The sequence below is a fragment of the Passer domesticus genome, chromosome 6 (genome assembly GCF_036417665.1).
Source record: "Passer domesticus isolate bPasDom1 chromosome 6, bPasDom1.hap1, whole genome shotgun sequence".
In the NCBI taxonomy this organism is placed as follows: domain Eukaryota; kingdom Metazoa; phylum Chordata; class Aves; order Passeriformes; family Passeridae; genus Passer; species Passer domesticus.
In genome coordinates this window covers 61,016,326-61,034,754 of record NC_087479.1, presented here as the reverse complement: position 1 = coordinate 61,034,754, position 18,429 = coordinate 61,016,326, and the positions used below count along the sequence as shown (strand labels likewise).

At 40.7% G+C, this 18,429-nt stretch overlaps 1 protein-coding gene across 4 annotated transcripts in view; it reads left to right on the top strand.

The window, feature by feature from the left end:
• The first annotated feature begins 3,372 nt into the window (after positions 1-3,372).
• GAS2 (growth arrest specific 2) overlaps positions 3,373-18,429 on the top strand; it is a 93,407-nt gene continuing 78,350 nt past the window's right edge. Inside the window, exons 1-2 of one of the 4 annotated variants that reach the window (XM_064426203.1) lie at positions 3,373-3,619; positions 13,034-13,193. In XM_064426203.1, coding sequence (XP_064282273.1) covers positions 13,052-13,193 — 142 coding nt within the window. In that variant the 5' untranslated portion in view covers positions 3,373-3,619; positions 13,034-13,051. The remainder of the gene's footprint in view (positions 3,620-13,033; positions 13,194-18,429) is intronic. The other 3 variants (XM_064426201.1, XM_064426200.1, XM_064426202.1) reach the window with 3 other exon arrangements.

Here is an 18,429-nt window from a genome sequence, read left to right as displayed (position 1 = left end):
CAAACGGATAGATAAAGGAGCACACAACCAACCTCAGCTTCAAAATCTTACAAATGCTTTTCTAGTCCTTCCTACTGGTACCTATGCAAATGCTCACACAAGATTTACTGCATGGGATCTGGAAAAGCCTCAGCTTAACTCCCTGTGCAGAATTGCTCCTAAACTTAGTAGGAATCTTGTAACTTCAAGAGAATGTGAACCATGAGAAGCTTCTGGTCAAGATGTAACTGTTGCTTAGGAGAATGTTTTTCAACTTCTCTAGAAATTGCCAGGTGCCGGGGTCGGCTGTTACTTGTCTCTGCCCCAGCACGGGAAAAAGTGTTTCTGGGTAGGCCACGCTCTCGAAGAAGGAGTCTGGACTCTTGCTTTTAGGTCTTCAGTCGAGTTTATTATTTCTTATCTACAAAGTTTTTCTGTCTGTCCAGCCGAGGTCTGATCAGCAAGACAGCCAAAGGCACTCTCTCCCGCCCACAAGGCGGTTGTCTCTTTTATAATGAAAATTACGTATTCAATATTTACCTTTACTTCCCAATACTTTCTGCCCTTGTTGGCAAGTGTACTCTTTCTATGAACCAATCCACACATGCCAACATCATCCTGAACATGGATGCCAAGGAGAAGAAAGAAGAAGGACAGGGCACGCCCAAATTCCTCCATCTTGGGACTCCTGATCCATGCACAGAATTCTAGACCCCCCTGTACAGTGCATTCTAACTTAAGTTCTAACAAGTGAATAACATCCCCTCACCATTCAGACCTGAAATTCTCTCATCTCCTCACCTTCAGGTGTCATTTCTTTAAAAGGATCAAAGTCAAGCCACCAGGTACTTTTGGCAACATTCCAGGGCCTCCGAGCCCCCCAAGGGTTGTCTCGGTAGCTCTGGACATCCGGAGTGATGTACTGAGTTCCTACAGCCAGGATTTTAAGCACAAGGGACATTTTAACAAAATTTGTCTTCTCATCTCAAGGTGGTTTTTATATTGAGTTGACATAAATTGGATTTGAATTGCTGCTCTTTATTAAGTAACAAATAAAATCTTTCTCAAGGTCAGGTAAGAAATTGTAAGACAATCAAGTGGATGCAGGAATCTGCTTATCGGCTCACCATCGGTTCCAACCCAGTGCATCTTTAGGATATATTTTTACGGCTTTTTTTTTCTCCTTTTTGTTTTTCTGAGCAAAAAAAATTGGATGAGCCAATGAAAGCAGTCATGCCTAGGGGCATTAAAATTTTGCTAACTGGATCAAAACTAGGAGGTGATTTAATTCTGTGCTGTTACTCACATAGTAGATGGTTAGAGCTCACCATAGTTAACTATATCAGCATGCTGATGAATTGCTCTCATTTAAGTAGCACTCATCACAGCAGTTAATAGTCCACCAGAAAAGTATAATACTAGTGTAGGAATACAATAAATAACTAGAGTGCATTTGATTGGCCAGGAATGAATATCTGCTATTCAGGGAATAGGAACCTGCTTATACTGCAATTATTGAGAAATAGCCCAGCATTAATTACACAAATCAAGTTTTCCCAGCAGATCAGTGTACAAAGAAATGAATGTAAATAAAAAACAAGGGTCAGTTTGATGAGTGTTTCAGCAATCAATTTAAAACAATTCTTTCAGTATAATTATACATGTGTTTTAGCTAGAAAAATTTAATTAAGTGACTCTACCGTGAAAGAGAAGAATAAGTGCACTGTTCATCTGGAACACTCTTATTGAAAGTGATAGCATGATACCATTAGGAAACTCAACAAGACCATCTACATTCATGCATTAAGAGAAGAAGTCTGAACATCTGTTTCCCGCTATTGAATTCACAAAAGGGGCTTCGCTGGGCAGGGAATAAGTGAACAAACAATAGTTGGAGAACGTTATCACTGACATTTAACAAAATGTAGAAGTATCACAAAAATGACGTAACGTGAGAATGAAATGTCTGAAATAATGGTGTGCTAAAAGTTAGCTTGGCAAATGAAGCACAGATAACAAGAACAAGCCAGACCTCTACCCATCACTCTTTAAAATGTATACAATGAATGATCAGTTTATGAACAGTATACTTTTTTATTCAAGATGTACAAGGTAGCATGAAATGGTTTTGGAGAAATAAGCAACAAAGAAAGTTCCACCAAATATTTCTCTAGCCATAAAAAAAAAAAAAAAGCAATAATTATGTGTCTATAAGTGTTAAAAAATTCCAGACATAATAGTCAAACTAAAGAAAAAACAGAGTTTTATCTTGGATGTGACATTTTCTTTTCTTCTTTTCTTTCCATTTCCACAACCACGAGTCTTGGAAAGGGAGCAATAATAAAAGATAAATGGAACTAAGCATCAACTCGCTGCCAAGGGCTGTAATACAATACCTCAGCATTTCAAGGGTAAATCAGTGTGAACTGCGTTTGCCGTCCCTCTGAAAAAACCAAGTATTAAACTTCCGTTCAGTCAATGCGGACTGCTCAAGGGTAGGAAATCGGTGTCAGAGAGGGGGGGAAAAAAAAAAAAAAGAAAAAAATGGGGGAAAATGAGGGGGGAGGGGGAAGTGTAAAAAAACCCCGAAACCCAAACAACAAACCAAAAACACCAGCCACAAAAAAAACCCCAAAAACCAACCAAACAAAACCCCGCAAAACAATAACAACAACAAAACAACAGACAAAAATCCGAACCAACCGAACAAAACCAAAGCCGGGTTTCCCAAAGAGAGCATCGAGCTGAGCGGACAGAAGCATGAGGAGAGGCAGCGCGGCTGCTCCCAGCCCGCCCAGCTGTGCTCGGGGGGACGGCGGCGAGAGGGCAGCGAGGGCAGCGAGCCCCGGAGCCCTGCCTGCCCGGCCGAGGAGGGACCCCTGCCTGCTCCCCCCGGCCGAGGTGGGAGCCCTGCCTGCCTGCCCGCCCCGGCCGAGGTGGGAGCCCTGCCTGCTCCCTCAGCTTAGGTGGGAGCCCTGCCTGCCTGCTTCCCCCTCCCTGCCAAGGTGGGAGCCCTGCCTGTTCCCCTGGCCAAGGTGGGAGCCCTGCCTGCCTGCCTGCCCGCCCCGGCCGAGGTGGGAGCCCTGCCTGCTCCCTCAGCTGAGGTGGGAACCCTGGCCTGCTCCCTCAGCTGAGGTGGGAACCCTGGCCTGCCTGCTTCCCAATCCCTGCCAAGGTGGGAGCCCTGCCTGTTCCCCCCAGCCGAGGTGGGAGCCCTGCCTGCCTGCCTGCCTGCCCGCCCGCCCCGGCCGAGGTGGGAGCCCTGCCTGCTCCCTCAGCTGAGGTGGGAGCCCTGCCTTCCTGCCCGCCCTAGCCAAGGTGAGAGCCCTGCCTGCTCCCCTGGCCAAGGTGGGAACCCTGCCTGCTTCCCCCCCCAGCCGAGGTGGGAGCCCTGCCTGCCTGCTCCCCCCTCCCTGCCAAGGTGGGAACTCTGCCTGCCTTCCTGCCCGCCCCGGCCGAGGTGGGAGCCCTGCCTGCCCGTGCAGCGGGCTCGCTGTCAGCCGTGCGGCGGGGCTCGCCACGCGGGCTCCTTTAAATTGAGGGCGTTTCGCGTGTCTCGCCGGCTGCTCTCGAGTTTAAAGAGAAAGGGGCCGCAGCGGAGCGGGAAGGTGATTTTTGCCCGGCGGCTCTTCGGTGGGGAGTAGGTGCTTTTGTTTCCTTGCTCTCCCAGTCCAGGGGGCCGCGGGGGTACGTCGGGGAGCAGCGGGGCTCGGCGGCGGGCACCACGGGGGTGGCTGCTGCCGCTGTCTGCTGGTGGGGCTTCGGGGGGTTTCGGTGTGGATTTTTTCCCTCTCTCTCTGACCGTGGGAGTTTGAAAGCATGGCGGAGGCGGAATGAGAATGTGCGTGGGTGTGTGGCGGAGGCCCACGCGTGGTTCTCCCGGGGCTCACCGCGGGAGGGTGCGGGCTGCCCTGGGCATCCCGCGGAGGGCCGGGGGCTGCGGCGGGTTTGCTTGGTCCTGCCCCCGAGGGGCAGACCTGGGAGCAGCGCTTCCAGCGCTCATGGCAAAGCCATTAGCTCAGCCTGACTGTGGAGGGGCCCCGAGGAGGACGAACGCATCGGACTCCGCGGCGGGTGAGAAGGGATGGGGGGTGGCTCTTACTGTGCACTCACCCCTGGCCCCAACCTCTGGTTTATCTTTATGGCTTCTCTCGGCAGCCCTGGGGTGCTGGTGGTGCGAGAGGGGGAGGGCGGGTTTGTCCGTCCGCAGCGCCCGCCGGCGGGGCTGCGGCACCGCGGGCGGGAGGCACCGAGCCCCGCAGGCAGCCGCAGCTCGCCCCTCCGCCGCCCCCCGAGCCAAGAGAACGAGACCCTTCTTGTGCCAAAAGCCGCCCTCGGTTAGCCCGGGACTCTCGGTTTCCTCTTCAGGCTCTAAATTCAAATCTCCGAGGACGGAGTTTCACTTTTAAGAAGGCTCTGTTTCTTCGCTAACGTTGTACGTGTAAGGAATGAAGGTTGCTGTCCCTGTCTAGGGTTGCTGTGTGCATCCTGGCGCAATGGTGTCATCTGAGCCTGCTGCCTCTGCACGCTCCCAGGGGAGCTCAGCTCCTGGGACACGGGACGGATGCATTGCAGGCTCCCCAGTGCAGATTCAACACACTTCTGACGTTGCTTTGCAATGAAAAATGAACGAATTACTATTAGTTTTCCATGTGCATTATGTGTTTTTTTGTTTCATTGCAAATTAGATGCTGTGCCAAGTGTAGCAGTTTTATGAGGGTTTTGTGACGTGGATTGTGATTTAATAGGAGGTTTCTAAATAGGACATTCCTGAATTCATGCTGTACGGTGCCATAAGCCATCTATCAGGATTATACTGCTCTTGTTGGAACCATGGTCAAAATTATATGAAGGTGGTGAAGTGCTGAAGAGTCAATACTATCCTCAAGTTCTAGCTGCCACTTAATTTATCCTGCTAGCTTATTTGGTCACTTTATTTATTTTACCTACAGTCTTATTTAAATTGGCACACTTACTGTGCACAGTACCTATTCAACTCTACTTTACACCTCTCAGTTGAACTTAACACTAATTTCAGGACAGGATTTAGAAATGGAACATCATAATTAAAAGCAAAGCTGATGGTTGGAAGTCAGCATGTAGTACTGTCTGCATAGTGTCCTTACAGCAAGAGACACTCCTACTCCTTGTCAGATGTGTTATCTCAGTTTAAATATATATTTTATTTGCTAACTGGTGGAGGTTGAAACTTCTTTTGTACTAATTTTTAATGGCTATTTTGCTTAGACAATCAGAAAAACATCCAGTAAGAGCCATGCAAAGAGGAATCAACTTCAAGCCTGAGGAATCAGGCTCAGTTTCCAGAAGTTACAATTTCATGAGCAAGTAGATATTGAATGTTCCTAAAGCTTTGCTTTAGGAGCATTCAGTCTGTCTGAGTGTGAAAGACTTTCTGCTTGCCTTTTGGTAAGGGAGACATTATCAAGGCAATAAAATTGTTTCTACTAGGCATAGTCCTGAAAACATCTAGGCTTCCAATGATTAGAACAGATTTTTAAGTGCAGTTAACTTTGTTTTGGTCTGGCATCAGTCCAAGGGCCTTACAGGTATAAGGTATCAGTGAGCTGTTGTGCCAGGTTCTCCATCCTCCCCTCGAAGTACTGCACACACTTGCAATGTGTATAAATAATGTAAAGGACAAAGGCTTCTTGTGATTAAAATGTACTCTATCAGTGTAGATCACATTTTGATGCAAGCCATGAAAAATTCTAATTGATTAATGAGTTTCAGATGGTGGTTCCCCTTCAGTGCCCCTCCCCCTGCTCCTAATGTACAGTATGTTCCAAGTTAATCTGGGAAAACTCAGAAACTTTGGGCTAAATTGGTTGTGGTATAGTTTATAAGGATAATAAAATATCTAGAAAAATTAAATTTCTTTATAAAGATATGCTGCCTGCATTTGTCAGCTTATGTTTTATCTGCTCATTTATAGTAGTGAGCAAAGTTACGAGTACATGTAAGTTACCTGTATGATAAAGCAGACAAGAATGACCTGTTGTTTCTTATAGAAGGGAAAGCTCTGCAAATACCTCTTGAAGAGAAAATATGCAAGGCAGTAGCAGAATGACTTTAAAAATTATTGTGTTTGTTTTTATGTATGTAAAAGGGCAAAAGGAGAGTGATTACTCTTCTGTAGTAAACTGGGAAATGAAGATGGTAAAGATTGACTAAGTAACATCTAACAGTGAGGGGCAAGTCTCTGAGTTTTTTCTTGCTGCTTCTTTTAGTCCATTTTTAGCATTTCAAGAAAGGGAGCTTTCACAGTCTCATTTGGGAAAGTCATTCCACTGTCTAGCAGATCTCACCATGGGGAACAGTTTCCTGACATTAAAAAATGTAAAGTTTTTAGTTCTTTTTGTGGCTCTCAAAGGAAGCCATTCATATTTTCCCTCTTTCTGCTTGTATGTGTGTATATACACCTAGTATATATGTATGGAAAAATAAGAGCAACCTTTAGTCTGTGAACTGATGTTATACTCTCCAAATCTGAAAAATATGTCAACACTGAGACAGGAAAACTGAAGTAAGTTTTAAAATGTGAGTGTATTTATCCTTGGTTCTGCCATGTCTATAAAACTGGCACTTGATGATGTGAAGGTGGTGATTGCAATATGGGTCCCAAATTGTGGGCAGCTTCATTTCTGCTTGCACAATTATGCATTTTGTTCTGCAACTTAATCTGTTTATGAACACTGAATCTTATGCCTTTTTTGCACTCAGCTTGCTGTTACAGTTAGTGAATGGTGCACGCAGTCCACTTAAACTCCAGTAAAATTTCAAAAGTTCTGTTCTTTTCCATCTGCTTGAGGTGATTAGAATTAGCAGGGAGATCCAGCAGAGACCCTTGCCAGATACATTCATGAGCTCCGTTCTGGCTTTTGATCCTCTGTCTCCTCTCCTTCCAGGCTGGCTGCTTTCCAGTAGCATTACCTTCTCTCTAAGACAGCAGGAGATTGTCTGTATTTATAGCTGATACCCCTCTGTCAAAGCCAATGTACAGTCTACTGCTCAAGTTGCAGTTCCTTCACAGAAAAACTTGCTGATCTTGTCTAAGTAGCTGTCTGTTTCCTCTATCCCTGACAGTAAAGCAGTTGCACAGTTGTGTGTATGATGTTTAGTTTCTTCTACAACTGGTGGCTAATATGCTTCCTCAGTCATGTTATAACAGATTTCATTGCACAAGCTTCAAGCCTGCATATTTAATCCTGATAAGATTTATGAAAAAGAGTCTTTGAACCCAGGGTCCGAGGCAGAGTTGTAACATCTTCTGTTCCAGTTGTTCCAACTTTGTAGAGCAGCTGGGCCACTGAACTGGCATATGTGCAGCTCTTCAGTCCTGGATAGCTCTGGTTTGGCTGCCAACTGCACAGAGCCAGTCAATGAACTTGCCTGCTGGGCAGTAGTGCCTGGGTGGGCCAAGCTTGATGTCTATGCACAGTGTCCCTGTCACATGTTATGATGCAAAGGGCACATCATGTAGGACCTCTGCATTGGAGGTGATTTGACTGGTCACTATAGGGAGTTCTGCATTTGCTTTATGATGTTTTCTTTTTCCCCTCCACAGACACTTCTAACTTGTTTTCATTCTTTTCTAACCGAATGCAAAGAAAAATGCTTGTTTCACTGGATACTTAACTTCCATGCTAATTCTTAAGTCAAGTCTTAGAGCAAGTGACTCAGCAAGACTTCTTCATTCCTGACCTGGAAGGATTGTATGTGGGAGCAAACTGGAGGAAATGGTTCAAGCCCCTTTTTATTTGAGAATTAATGCATATTTAATTGGGAACCAGGTTGAAGTGACAATGAAACTCACGTGGTACAGAGGCCACTGCATTGCCAGCAGCTACTCAGTATAAGCTGTTATGCATATATGCTGGGACTTGATAGGTAATTTGGAGTAAAAACATATCGGTTTATATTATTATCTAGCAGGCTGGAGCATGTGTATTTTCTTTGTATGTATATCTAATCATATATACAAGCTTTTATATATACATTTTTTCCTCCATTTTTATACTTGGTTGAAGAAAATAATCACAATTTTACAGGTAAGGAGGGTAGTTGGAATAGGAAAGGGAATTCAATCTGGGGATCTGCAACTGTGAGTGCTTCATTGTGCATCCAGTTTTACTTTCTAGATTAAACAGTCTTTGCTTCCTGTGTGTTTTGAGTACAGTGTATCATTCGTGATTCTTTTTCCTACCCATTAACCCCAACAAAAGCCAGTAGAAACAGAAGATCACTTGTTTGATTCTCATTGCTTTCACCTGATGATCACTGATAACAATCATCAGATAGTGTAAGCTTATGCTGCTGGCATAATACAAGCAATGAACTGCAATAAACAGATAACTAAATGCACTACTGTAAAGCAAAATAAGAACTTCACTGTTCAGTAGGAGCAAGCAGAAAGAAATAGGACCTTTTAGTGAAATGAATCTGATACATTTCTGGGTGTACTGTAAACCATCCCACACTGAATTCTTCATCTAGACAATAAGGCTAAGAATTTGAGACATCATTCTCTTATTGAGAGAGGCTGAAAAAAGGGTTGTGCACATAAATATGAACTGTAACAAAACAGGATGAAAAGTAGTCAAAGACGGTTCCTCATCTACATTCTGAATAGTAGGGGGGAATCAGTTGCTTTAAAGCATTTAGAGGTAAGTTTTGAAAATGCTTCTGCATATCACGTCAGCCTCAACAGTTTACAGAGAAGTGTAACATTCTATAAAATATTTGACATGTTTGTGTTGGCTAGTTTTAAACAGCTGTATATATGGTGATTTGATGTTGCTGTTAGAAAGTAGTGAGATTAGGAAACCCAATATTTTTTGGCTACTTTGTTCATACTTTCTCTGCCAAAAGGAAAGGATGAAATAGTTGTTGGGGCCAGTGACTTGCCTCAGCTGTGGTGAGGTATCCTTGAAAGCTGCTGTCTACCTCTGATGCAAGTGAGTCCATTTCTCTGACCACATTCCTCACCGATAAATTGTCAACAAACTTTTCTTCAGTTCACTGAAAAATAAATATATTAAGACATTTTAAGGAAGACATTTGAAGGTATCTGGGTGATGAGGCAAGGGCCTGGCCTTTACTACAGAAAGAATCTTCAAACAGAACTTGAAGGAGCTTAATACTCCACTGCTGTCACCTTCACAGAACTATCGCATTTTGGCTTTGTCGTGGATCCCAGCTACTGTGTGATGAAGTTCTAATAAGTATCTACAATTGGTGAAGTAGACAACTTTTTATTGAAACTTGGGTACTTCAGTACTGAAGTATTTTGAAGGCTTATGTTGAATTTAACAAGTTCAGTAGTGTTTGCATGAAGGATATTGAAAGTTTCTGATGCTTGCAGATTGATAACCGACCTCCAGTATAACTTAGAGAGTTTGTGGGAGGAGATACCCTGCTCCATGAAAGCTGAGTTTTAATTTTTTAACAATTGATTTTAAAAGTCCAGTGTAGGAATTTTGTGGATTTTACTGAAGCGTAGGGTAGTTTTTCAGAGAAGTAGTGGAGAAGTGAAAAATTTTGGGTTTTTTTTGGAAATGAAATCAAAGAAAACTTACACAGAGATAAGGTTGTTTTGTATGTGATTTATCTGTGATTCGTCAGGCTCTTCATCAGCATTAACTTTATCATTCCTCAGTCCTCACTTTGCATGCCGACTTGACAAATTAGTGCATACATTATTTTCATTCAGGGCTACTGTTTCAAGAAGACCTAGTCCCAATATAGAAATGTATTAATCATTTTCACCTTCTAGAGGCTTGTCACCTGTCTATCTGGCTTCTGTTATCTTTCCAGTTTCTCATTCTGAGGATGTGTCTTATGAAAACTATCTTAAACTCAGAATACCTTTCTTGTCCCTCTTTTTTCTTCATACTATCAGAGTTACTAAGAGGCTGAAGCACCTTGCATCCTCCAAAATCTTTGTTCTCCCACTTTTCTTCTCTGAATGAGTCTCAAAAGTTTCTTAGGACTTTACACAGCCTGATTGTTGAGTTGGGTCAATATGAAATATACTTAAAGACAATGCTGTATTTTAGAGACAAACTGAAATAACATCCCTATTCCCCCAATTCTCTACTCTGCATTTCCACAGAAACAGGCCTGAAGTGTAAATAGACTGCAGTACTTCTTCCACAGACTCTTGTGGAAGCCCAGACTGCTTCCATGTAGCTGTTTAAGAAGCCTTGTTTCTGTTTTGTCTTGTCTTAAAGAAATGTGGCTTTGAGACCATAGAATTCCTTCAGCCCCACCAGTGTCAGCAGCCTGTATTGTGTTGGACGACTGTCAGCCATATCATAATGCTGGTGATTAATTAGCCCCATAGAGCACTTCATATACATGGTCTTGGAAGTGGTGAAATAGGGTGAAAGAAAAGGGTATTGCCTGTTGTTTCCTTCTTGACACAACCCAGCTCAGCGTGTGTGCACCAATTTTTACCCTTCTAGCAGGGCAGACCCTGTGTAGAGTTTCATGATTCATATTGCTCTGAGCATCCATGAAATATAAAATAACAATACATTTAGGTTGGAAGGCACCTCCAAGTGTCATCCAGTCTTGCTCCCTCCACAATGCATGTATGAAATGTGAAATCCTTCCCAGTGAAGAGGTGCAGCATCTAACTGGTTTCTTTAGTGAAATAGTTCTGCTTTTTCTGTTGTATTTTTCCAATTTGTACGTAAAGAGAAACAAATTGCAGGATTTCAGGATTTTCCCAAATATTTAGATACATACACTCAGGAATAAGATTTTTTTTTTTTTATTTTACCACTATCATTGGAGAGGTAATTCAAGAGGAAAAAAAACAAAGCTTATTTCACTTCTGGCTCTCACTGTATCAGTGGAGGTTGTAGATCCCAGTAAGTGGTCCAAATTACTTGGCGGCTCTTTCTGGAAGGCAAGTATGTGATAAATACTTGATCTTTCCCATATAATCTTTGGTGACAGCTGTGTCAGCTATCTGTCTTGCCTCTGTTTCAATCCAAAATGAAGCAGTGATTTGAAAGAATAATTTATGTGGTTCTGAGTAACTTAGAGAAACTTCAGATATACTTTCATTGAAATTCCTTAGCTGTTGGTAGCTTCTAGTCTGAATCAATCTATTTTGAGAGTGACAATCCAGGTTGATTTTTGCAGAGCTAACAGTCCAAGTCTTCTCCCTCCTCTCCCTTGCAGCCTGCCCTAAATGAGCAGGTATGATTTGAATTTAATTAACCAGGAAGCTATAAATCCAAGCTGACGTTTTCACAAAGTCAGTTTCACAACAGAGCTGTGCATAAGTTAAGTACTTTAGTCTGCTTTAAAAAGAAACTGCCTTCAAAGAAGCTTTGATGCATAAGGATTTTTTTTGTTAGAAAAATGTAAAATCTACTCATAATTCAGAAATATGTGTTTATACAAGAGAATAAATCTTTTTTATGTATGTTTTTGCTTCTCCCCAACTGAAAAATTTGTCTAATTTCAGTAAGAAGTATATTTGTAGTGAAAGCTGTGCCTTATCTCAAGGGCAAGCTAAACTTCAGGACTTGGGGTGAGGTACTGTCAAAAAGAGCTTATGCAGACCTTTTTGCAAACATGGAGTTTAGTTACACAGAGTAGGGTAAAAAATGCTGGAGTATTTTAATGCAAGTATTAAGATATCCCAAATACTATTGCATACATTTGGAAAAGTCAGTTACAGCACAATTTTATGGAAAGGATTTTTTTTTTCTTTTTTACATTTAGTAAATATTGGGGTTTTTTTGACAAAGAAATTGGTTTCAGGCCATAATGGATAGTATAATAAATTGTTCTTTTTTTCTCATGTTGTTTTCAAGGTCACAAATATCTCTTACCTGGTATGAAAGATATGTGAAGGACAGAGAGAAAGTGTTTGCAGATTGATGAATTGAAGGCAGTTGATATGTCTTACTCCAATTGGTGTGGACCAGGCAGTTGAGAATAGACAAAGGACCATTCCTTATGGGTCTCACATTCACTTAATGGCTGTCTAGTGCCACCTCTACAAGACCTTGTGTCTGCTGGTTGGTGTGGGCTACAGCCTACCAGGCAAGGAAGGGTTTCAACTCATCGCTACAATTACTGCAAGATTCTTTCAGAGAGGGGAAAATAACCTTGCACATTTCTGCCACAGGTGGAGAACTAGTGTGTTCTTCAGACATAGAGATAGGTCCAGTGGTTCTAACAGCAGTGGCTCCAGTGACTGACAACACTTAATACATCATGTGTGTTAAAGATTAGTTGTCTTACCTGAAAAGTTTCAGTAAGTCATCACTAAAGCAGAGGAGAATTTGGGAAGTGGCAAGTGTGAGTGACCAACACTAGCTGTTCTGCTGCTTGTGAAGCAATAATGCTATTGAGTCAATATATTTGGTGTAGTTTTTTCTTTAATAATTTTCAAGCTGTGGAATACACTGTTTCCATTTGGTTGCAGCATTTATTAATTGTTAATAAATTTGCTGTAGGAGTGTAATTTGGTTGTTGCCATGTTTTTCCTGGGCATGATCCAAAAATCTCTGAAGCTCTCCAGTTAATCTGAATTGCTATTGGGTATTGGGTCAGGCACCATAGTGAGTTGTTAGCTTTGTGCAAAATGTTTATTTTGATTTGATTTTAATAATTACTTGCAGAACATTTTGTTGTGTTGGGCATGTAGCTTGGTGAGTACAAATGATGTTAACATTTACCTGTATGATTTAATCACATTAAAAAAATCCATTATCAAAACAGAAGTTTTGGTCACTAGTGTGTGCAACCATGTGTTAGATCCACCTCTGTTTGTCTAATATCTGATTTCTTAGGCACATAATTACTGTTGTCATTATTGAATCACAAAATGGTTCAGGTGCTCAAAGACCTGTCTAACCTGGCCTTGAACACTTCCAGAGATGGGGATTACATTCTGGTTGGGATTATTTTCTACAATTCTGAAAATGGAGCACGTGAGACTTTAATTGGTGTAATGAATAACTTTTTTCTTTTCTTTTTTTTTTTTCTTTTTACATAATTTTGTAAACAGGGGACGACAAGATAAGCCATGTGCACTGCCCTGAGCCCCAAGGCACGTGGGCCTGGTCTCTCTGACATGCACCAGTACAGTCAGTGGCTTGCAAGTAGACACGAGGCCAACTTGCTGCCAATGAAAGAGGATTTGGCCCTCTGGCTCACAAACCTACTGGGTAAGGTACAATAAGATGGAATGCAGATACTGGGTAGTGTGAGAACTCTTTAAGCTGTTAGCTGGGAATTCAGATTTCTTTGTGTTTCTAAAATAAAGTTATGACTACGTAGCTACCATCATAAAAGACAAATATTAGCAAGGTTGGAAAAGCTAACAAGTAATTTACCTCCATTGTGTTTCTGTGAGTAACATAACTGAACATTATATATTCTGTGTTTAGTTTTCTTTCAAATTTCCTCGTTAATTTTTTTTTTCATGTGTTTTCTGTACCTATACCACTAAGATGAAGGATATTAATTGCTGCCTTCACCTATGTCTTCCATTTTTATTGCTAGGCCTCCTGAAGAGTATGGTGTAGGGACTGTCTTGATCAGAAGGAACCATTTAATAGCTCTTCTCTGACCAAGCAGTCGGGTAATTGATGATTGCTGCCCAAGGCAATGCATGCTAAGACTTGTGGTAGCCTGTGCATAGAGGGGTTTGACCTAGCCTAGCTGGGACCTGGAGATTTACTGGTGTGCATCTTGGTGTGTGAAGACAAAGCTTGTTGTTGTCAGAAGAGGATGCAAACCAAAACTGAGAAAAAAAAAAAACATAAGAAAGAGCAAATGAGATTGTCTCTTTCCTTCCTCCCAGGGACAATACTTTGAGATGTGCAAATTACTCAAGAAGGTGGAATTTAGAAACTATGAGCCAGGAAATAGTATGTTGTTTGCTGAGAACACTCAGGGAAAAGTGTCTTTTATGTGATCTCTGTAAATACAGAGGATACTACTAAAGAAATAGATTACTTAGGCGATACCTCATGCTAAGGGAGACATGCCACTAATTCCTCTCATTAAATAAAGAGAAGAAAAATATTTCAGAAGCTATGTTTACATGGAAATTTAGTTGATGGGATTTTGGAAGAAAATTTGGTGTGCATGGTTTTGGAGAATTTATTTAATTAAAAAAAATTCTGAAAATTTGTTCTGGTGAGACATGGGCAGTGTCTTGTCATGGCAAATGCTGTAGTTAATCCATCTCAGTGATGTCATACAGTAACAGTATATCCATTGTCTCTCATCAGCACATTCTCTATTGCTCTATTTCCTCTTTTTTAAGAGAAGGAAAAGGAAATATCACTTATGTTAGGACAGATGTGGTCAATAAGCACAATGTCAATAGAACACAATATTTTGCAGGTAGACAATACCTATTTTTTCAGTTGAGTTATGAATCCACAACTGCAAAAGTGGCAGGTGTTTTAAATGACTTATTTGTATGGTACTTCCATTTAAATTAATGTGTTTTGAATATAAAATTGTCTATGAAAAACGAGAACAAAATTCGGAACTTTTCATTCCACTTCTCACAAGACAATAATCCAAGTGACTGGTTTTTTAATTGGAAGCAGCACATTCCATTAAGGATTCAATATATTGTTTAAATGTTTTGAACAATGAAGTTTTAGTGATCCACTCTAAAACAAATAGAAGCTTGCTTGCAGTTTGTGACAGAGTTCTCCCAGTGAAAAGTTTAGGAATGAGGTCACCCTTTGAGCAAGAAAGTAGCAACCAGCAGGAGGTTCCGAAATGCCAACTGTAATTAAATATCTGATTTTTCATATGGACACCAAGTTCTGCACTGCAGAACTCAATGGGCACAACCTTCTTTTAATTAAGCAGTGTATACAGTTCATTTGCTTAATGTATTCCCCCACACCTTCTTGCACCAAGCTCTCCTTTTCTCAGAGTTTTGTGCTGATGAATTGAAATGAAAGTGTTTTGTTAGAGTGCTTTGAATTCCTATGTAGACATTGTTATTCAAATTAATATTTCAATTAAGTTAAAATTCATATTCAAAATAAATGAAGTGTGAATGAAAATAATTGTTATTTGTAAGAGTATATTAACTCAGAATTCAAATTTTGTTTAATTACTGCATAATTTGGATAAACTTTAAGTAGAGAAGGTATGTGTGAGCATGCATTAAAATAGAAATGAATATACACCATGCATTTTTCAGCATCCAAAAAGATAGAAGAATATGGAAGGCTTTTTTTGGTTTTTTTTGGGTTTTTTTCCTGTCTACATGAAAGAAATAATGTGTTTTGAATTAATGGTCAGTAGATCTTTACATGCATGGATGTGCTAGTAACACAGAGCAGATAATACTATGTGTGTCCACATCCTAGCTTGCTGTGTCTGTATCTTGTGTGGCTTCATTGTAAGTGGCCTTATTGCAGTTTTCATGCAATAGGATTTCTCAATTTATAAAGGAAATTAATATGCATTTCATTTAACTTTTGAAGTTAAATTTAATTTAACTTCATTTAACATTTAACTTTCATTTACTATGCATAACATTTATCTTAATTTAACTTTTGTTGCATTTATATTTTTGTCATTCATCTGTACTAGGACTCAACAAGGACACATAATCTTTTCAAAGAAATACAGATTTTAAAAAAAATAGTATTTTAGGCAAATATAGGGCTGAAACTCTTTGAGGTAGTTTGATCAAGTGATGGTTTTTAAAGAGATTTTTGTGGAGAGACACTTATGTCCTATACAGTGTTACTGGAAGTTGGAATGGTGATGGTATTGCAGCAGCATAGCCTGATGTGGGTTCAAAATCAAACTGGAAAACATTTCTGGGATAATGCACTTTATAATATGAATGAAGTGTTTTGATATCAGATAGAAAGTAGGCATAGCTAGAATTTGACCTTACCCAATGGATAAATTAGAAAAGTGAGATACATGGTGTGGCTGGAAAATAACACTGGAAGAATTTTTAATCCTGAGACTTTCAATATTTAATTTATCATGGACATTGTTGTGGGGGTGTTTGTTTAGTAATCACTAGTACTTTTGTGTGTGCACTTTGCTAATTATTTTTTGGAACCATGTCAGAGAAACTGAGAGCTTCTGAGAGGACAGTTCATCTTTACAGCTCCATTGCTGAATAGATTTTAGCTGTCTATACTCTAGGGGATGGAGAAAAGGACATTGCAGATGAAATCCATGTGTCAGATAGGATTAACTCACATGATATTGTACATTGGAGTATTTTCAAAGTGGGACATGTCAGTGTTGTGGTTTGTCTGCTGGAAAGGAAGATTGCAGCCATAGATGTTGTGTCTCCTGTCCTTGCTTCTCTCTTGAGCTTTGGTGTCTCAGTCAAGAGTGGTGGTGACAAAGCTAACGAGATGTGTTAACCCAGCTGACTTGCCAGTCATGATGATCTCTGAGCCTTGTTTCTATTAGGTATAGAGCTAATGAAGCATTTGGGAATGCTTTCACTTCTGACAAACTCCAAGTTTGGTAGATTGTGTAAAAGACTTGCTTTAGTAGAATGTTCTTGTGGGTACTGAAAAGTGCTATTCCACCCTGAGCAAGCTGCGTATGGGAATTAGCACACTTGGGCCACAGAAGTCTTCTAGTAGAGGCAGAATGGCAATTTGAAAGATTTGCTTGTCTGCTTTACTCTCTAGTCTTGTTTTCTTTTGTGGGTCTGCAAAAGCTGACATGAGGAGTGGGTCTCCTTGCCAGCCTATACTTTAGGACAGGTACAGAGAGATGGTTTCCCTGTTTCCTCTTTGGCAGTTTTGTGGACCTCTAATATTTTTCCCCATTTACAGAGTTTGTTTACAATCTGCAGAAGGTTATTGTCTTTTTATTCCATCCAGCTTCATTTAGCACTGACTGGGACTGACTACACCTGAGGCATATGTTGGGTTCCAAGGTTTCAGTCCTGAGGCCGCTTAACAGTAGAGGGTTTCAGAAGCTCATAGCTGAGGGGCCAGGGAATGCAAGATGCTGAGAAACTGCGCACATAAACATTGAATATTGTTTGATGCATGTAAAAGTTGCTTGGGTGCAAAAGTGAAGGAGGCTTGGAGGAAAGGAACAGGGGTGTGGATGTTAGGAGAGGCATCAAGCTGAAGACAAGGCTAGGTATTTAAAAGGTTGAAGGAGGTGTACAGTTTGAAGTTGGAGAATGGTGAGTCTTCTGCAAGAAAACTGTCTTTCTTTGATTCTGAATTAAATCTGTGCCAGCTCAGTGTTGTTGCTCACCTTGTTGCCTAAGAGCATTCTGTACCAGAACGTGTATTTTTCAACATCAGTTTGTTCAGATCCATCCAGTGGGAAATATAGATTTTAATCGTCTGAGTATCAAGATATTCACACTACTGATACCTGCAGTGATTCTACTGGCTCTGATATAGTTTCTTACTTAGTTGAGTTGCTTTATAATTTTCTTTATTATCAGCATGCCTTTGGGAATTTTTATGTGTACCATTTCAAGTAAGTAATAATGTCTCAATGTTTTCAAAATGATTTCTCCTACTATCAGCTGTTGTAGGGAGCAGAGTAATCTTGTCAGAAAAGAACCAGTTCTGTATATGCATAGTCATTTGCCTTGGTTTTCTTTCTTTTTCTTTTTTATTTATATTTTAATATTATTTTTATTTTTTGTTTTCTTGCATTTATATGCCATGTGAATTGAGAGGGTTAGGAGCAATTGCTTCAATAGTGTCTCAGCATTGTAGATGTTTCAGAGATTCACTTGAGTGAAATGTTTCTATTTTTAAACTACTAGTTTTGTGTTACTACACAAAATAGGCAATTAAAATAGGCCAGCAGGAAATTGTGAGGCTGGAGTGAGTTGCACTGTAGTTATTACACCAAGTGTGATAGAGAAATTGATTAGGTTTGGGTACCTGGGTCTATCTCTTTAAGTCTATCTATTTTTTCTGAAGGCTCTGGATATCTGAGACCTGTGAGGAAAACTTTATCTTCAACTTCTTGGGCACACACCCAAGGCATGAACTCTCTTCCATTATTTTGTCATGGACCTCCAGTCTGGTTTTATTAGGTCCCCCAGGACTGGGTGACCTTACAGATAGTTGCTCACAGTTTGCAAGTGGTGGGTGCTCAGGTGCAGCTCTTTGACTTTTTAAGGGGAATCTGGTGGTTGTGGTAAAAGAGAGGGTAGGCAGCACTTGAGAGTTTTCTGAAAGCCTTCATATTCCTGGATTTTCTTCTCATACTTTCAGTGTTGTTTTTTTATTATACTTAATGTTATTACCATTCTATAAAAACATTGCAACTGCTTTCTTGTAATTATAGAGGGAGTTGTACATTTTTAATGGAGTTTGATGTTTTTTCCATACAAATACATGGAGCAATTTTTTTCCTCAGGTTATGAACATTACTCTTACTTGAATCAATACATTTCTACTGTTA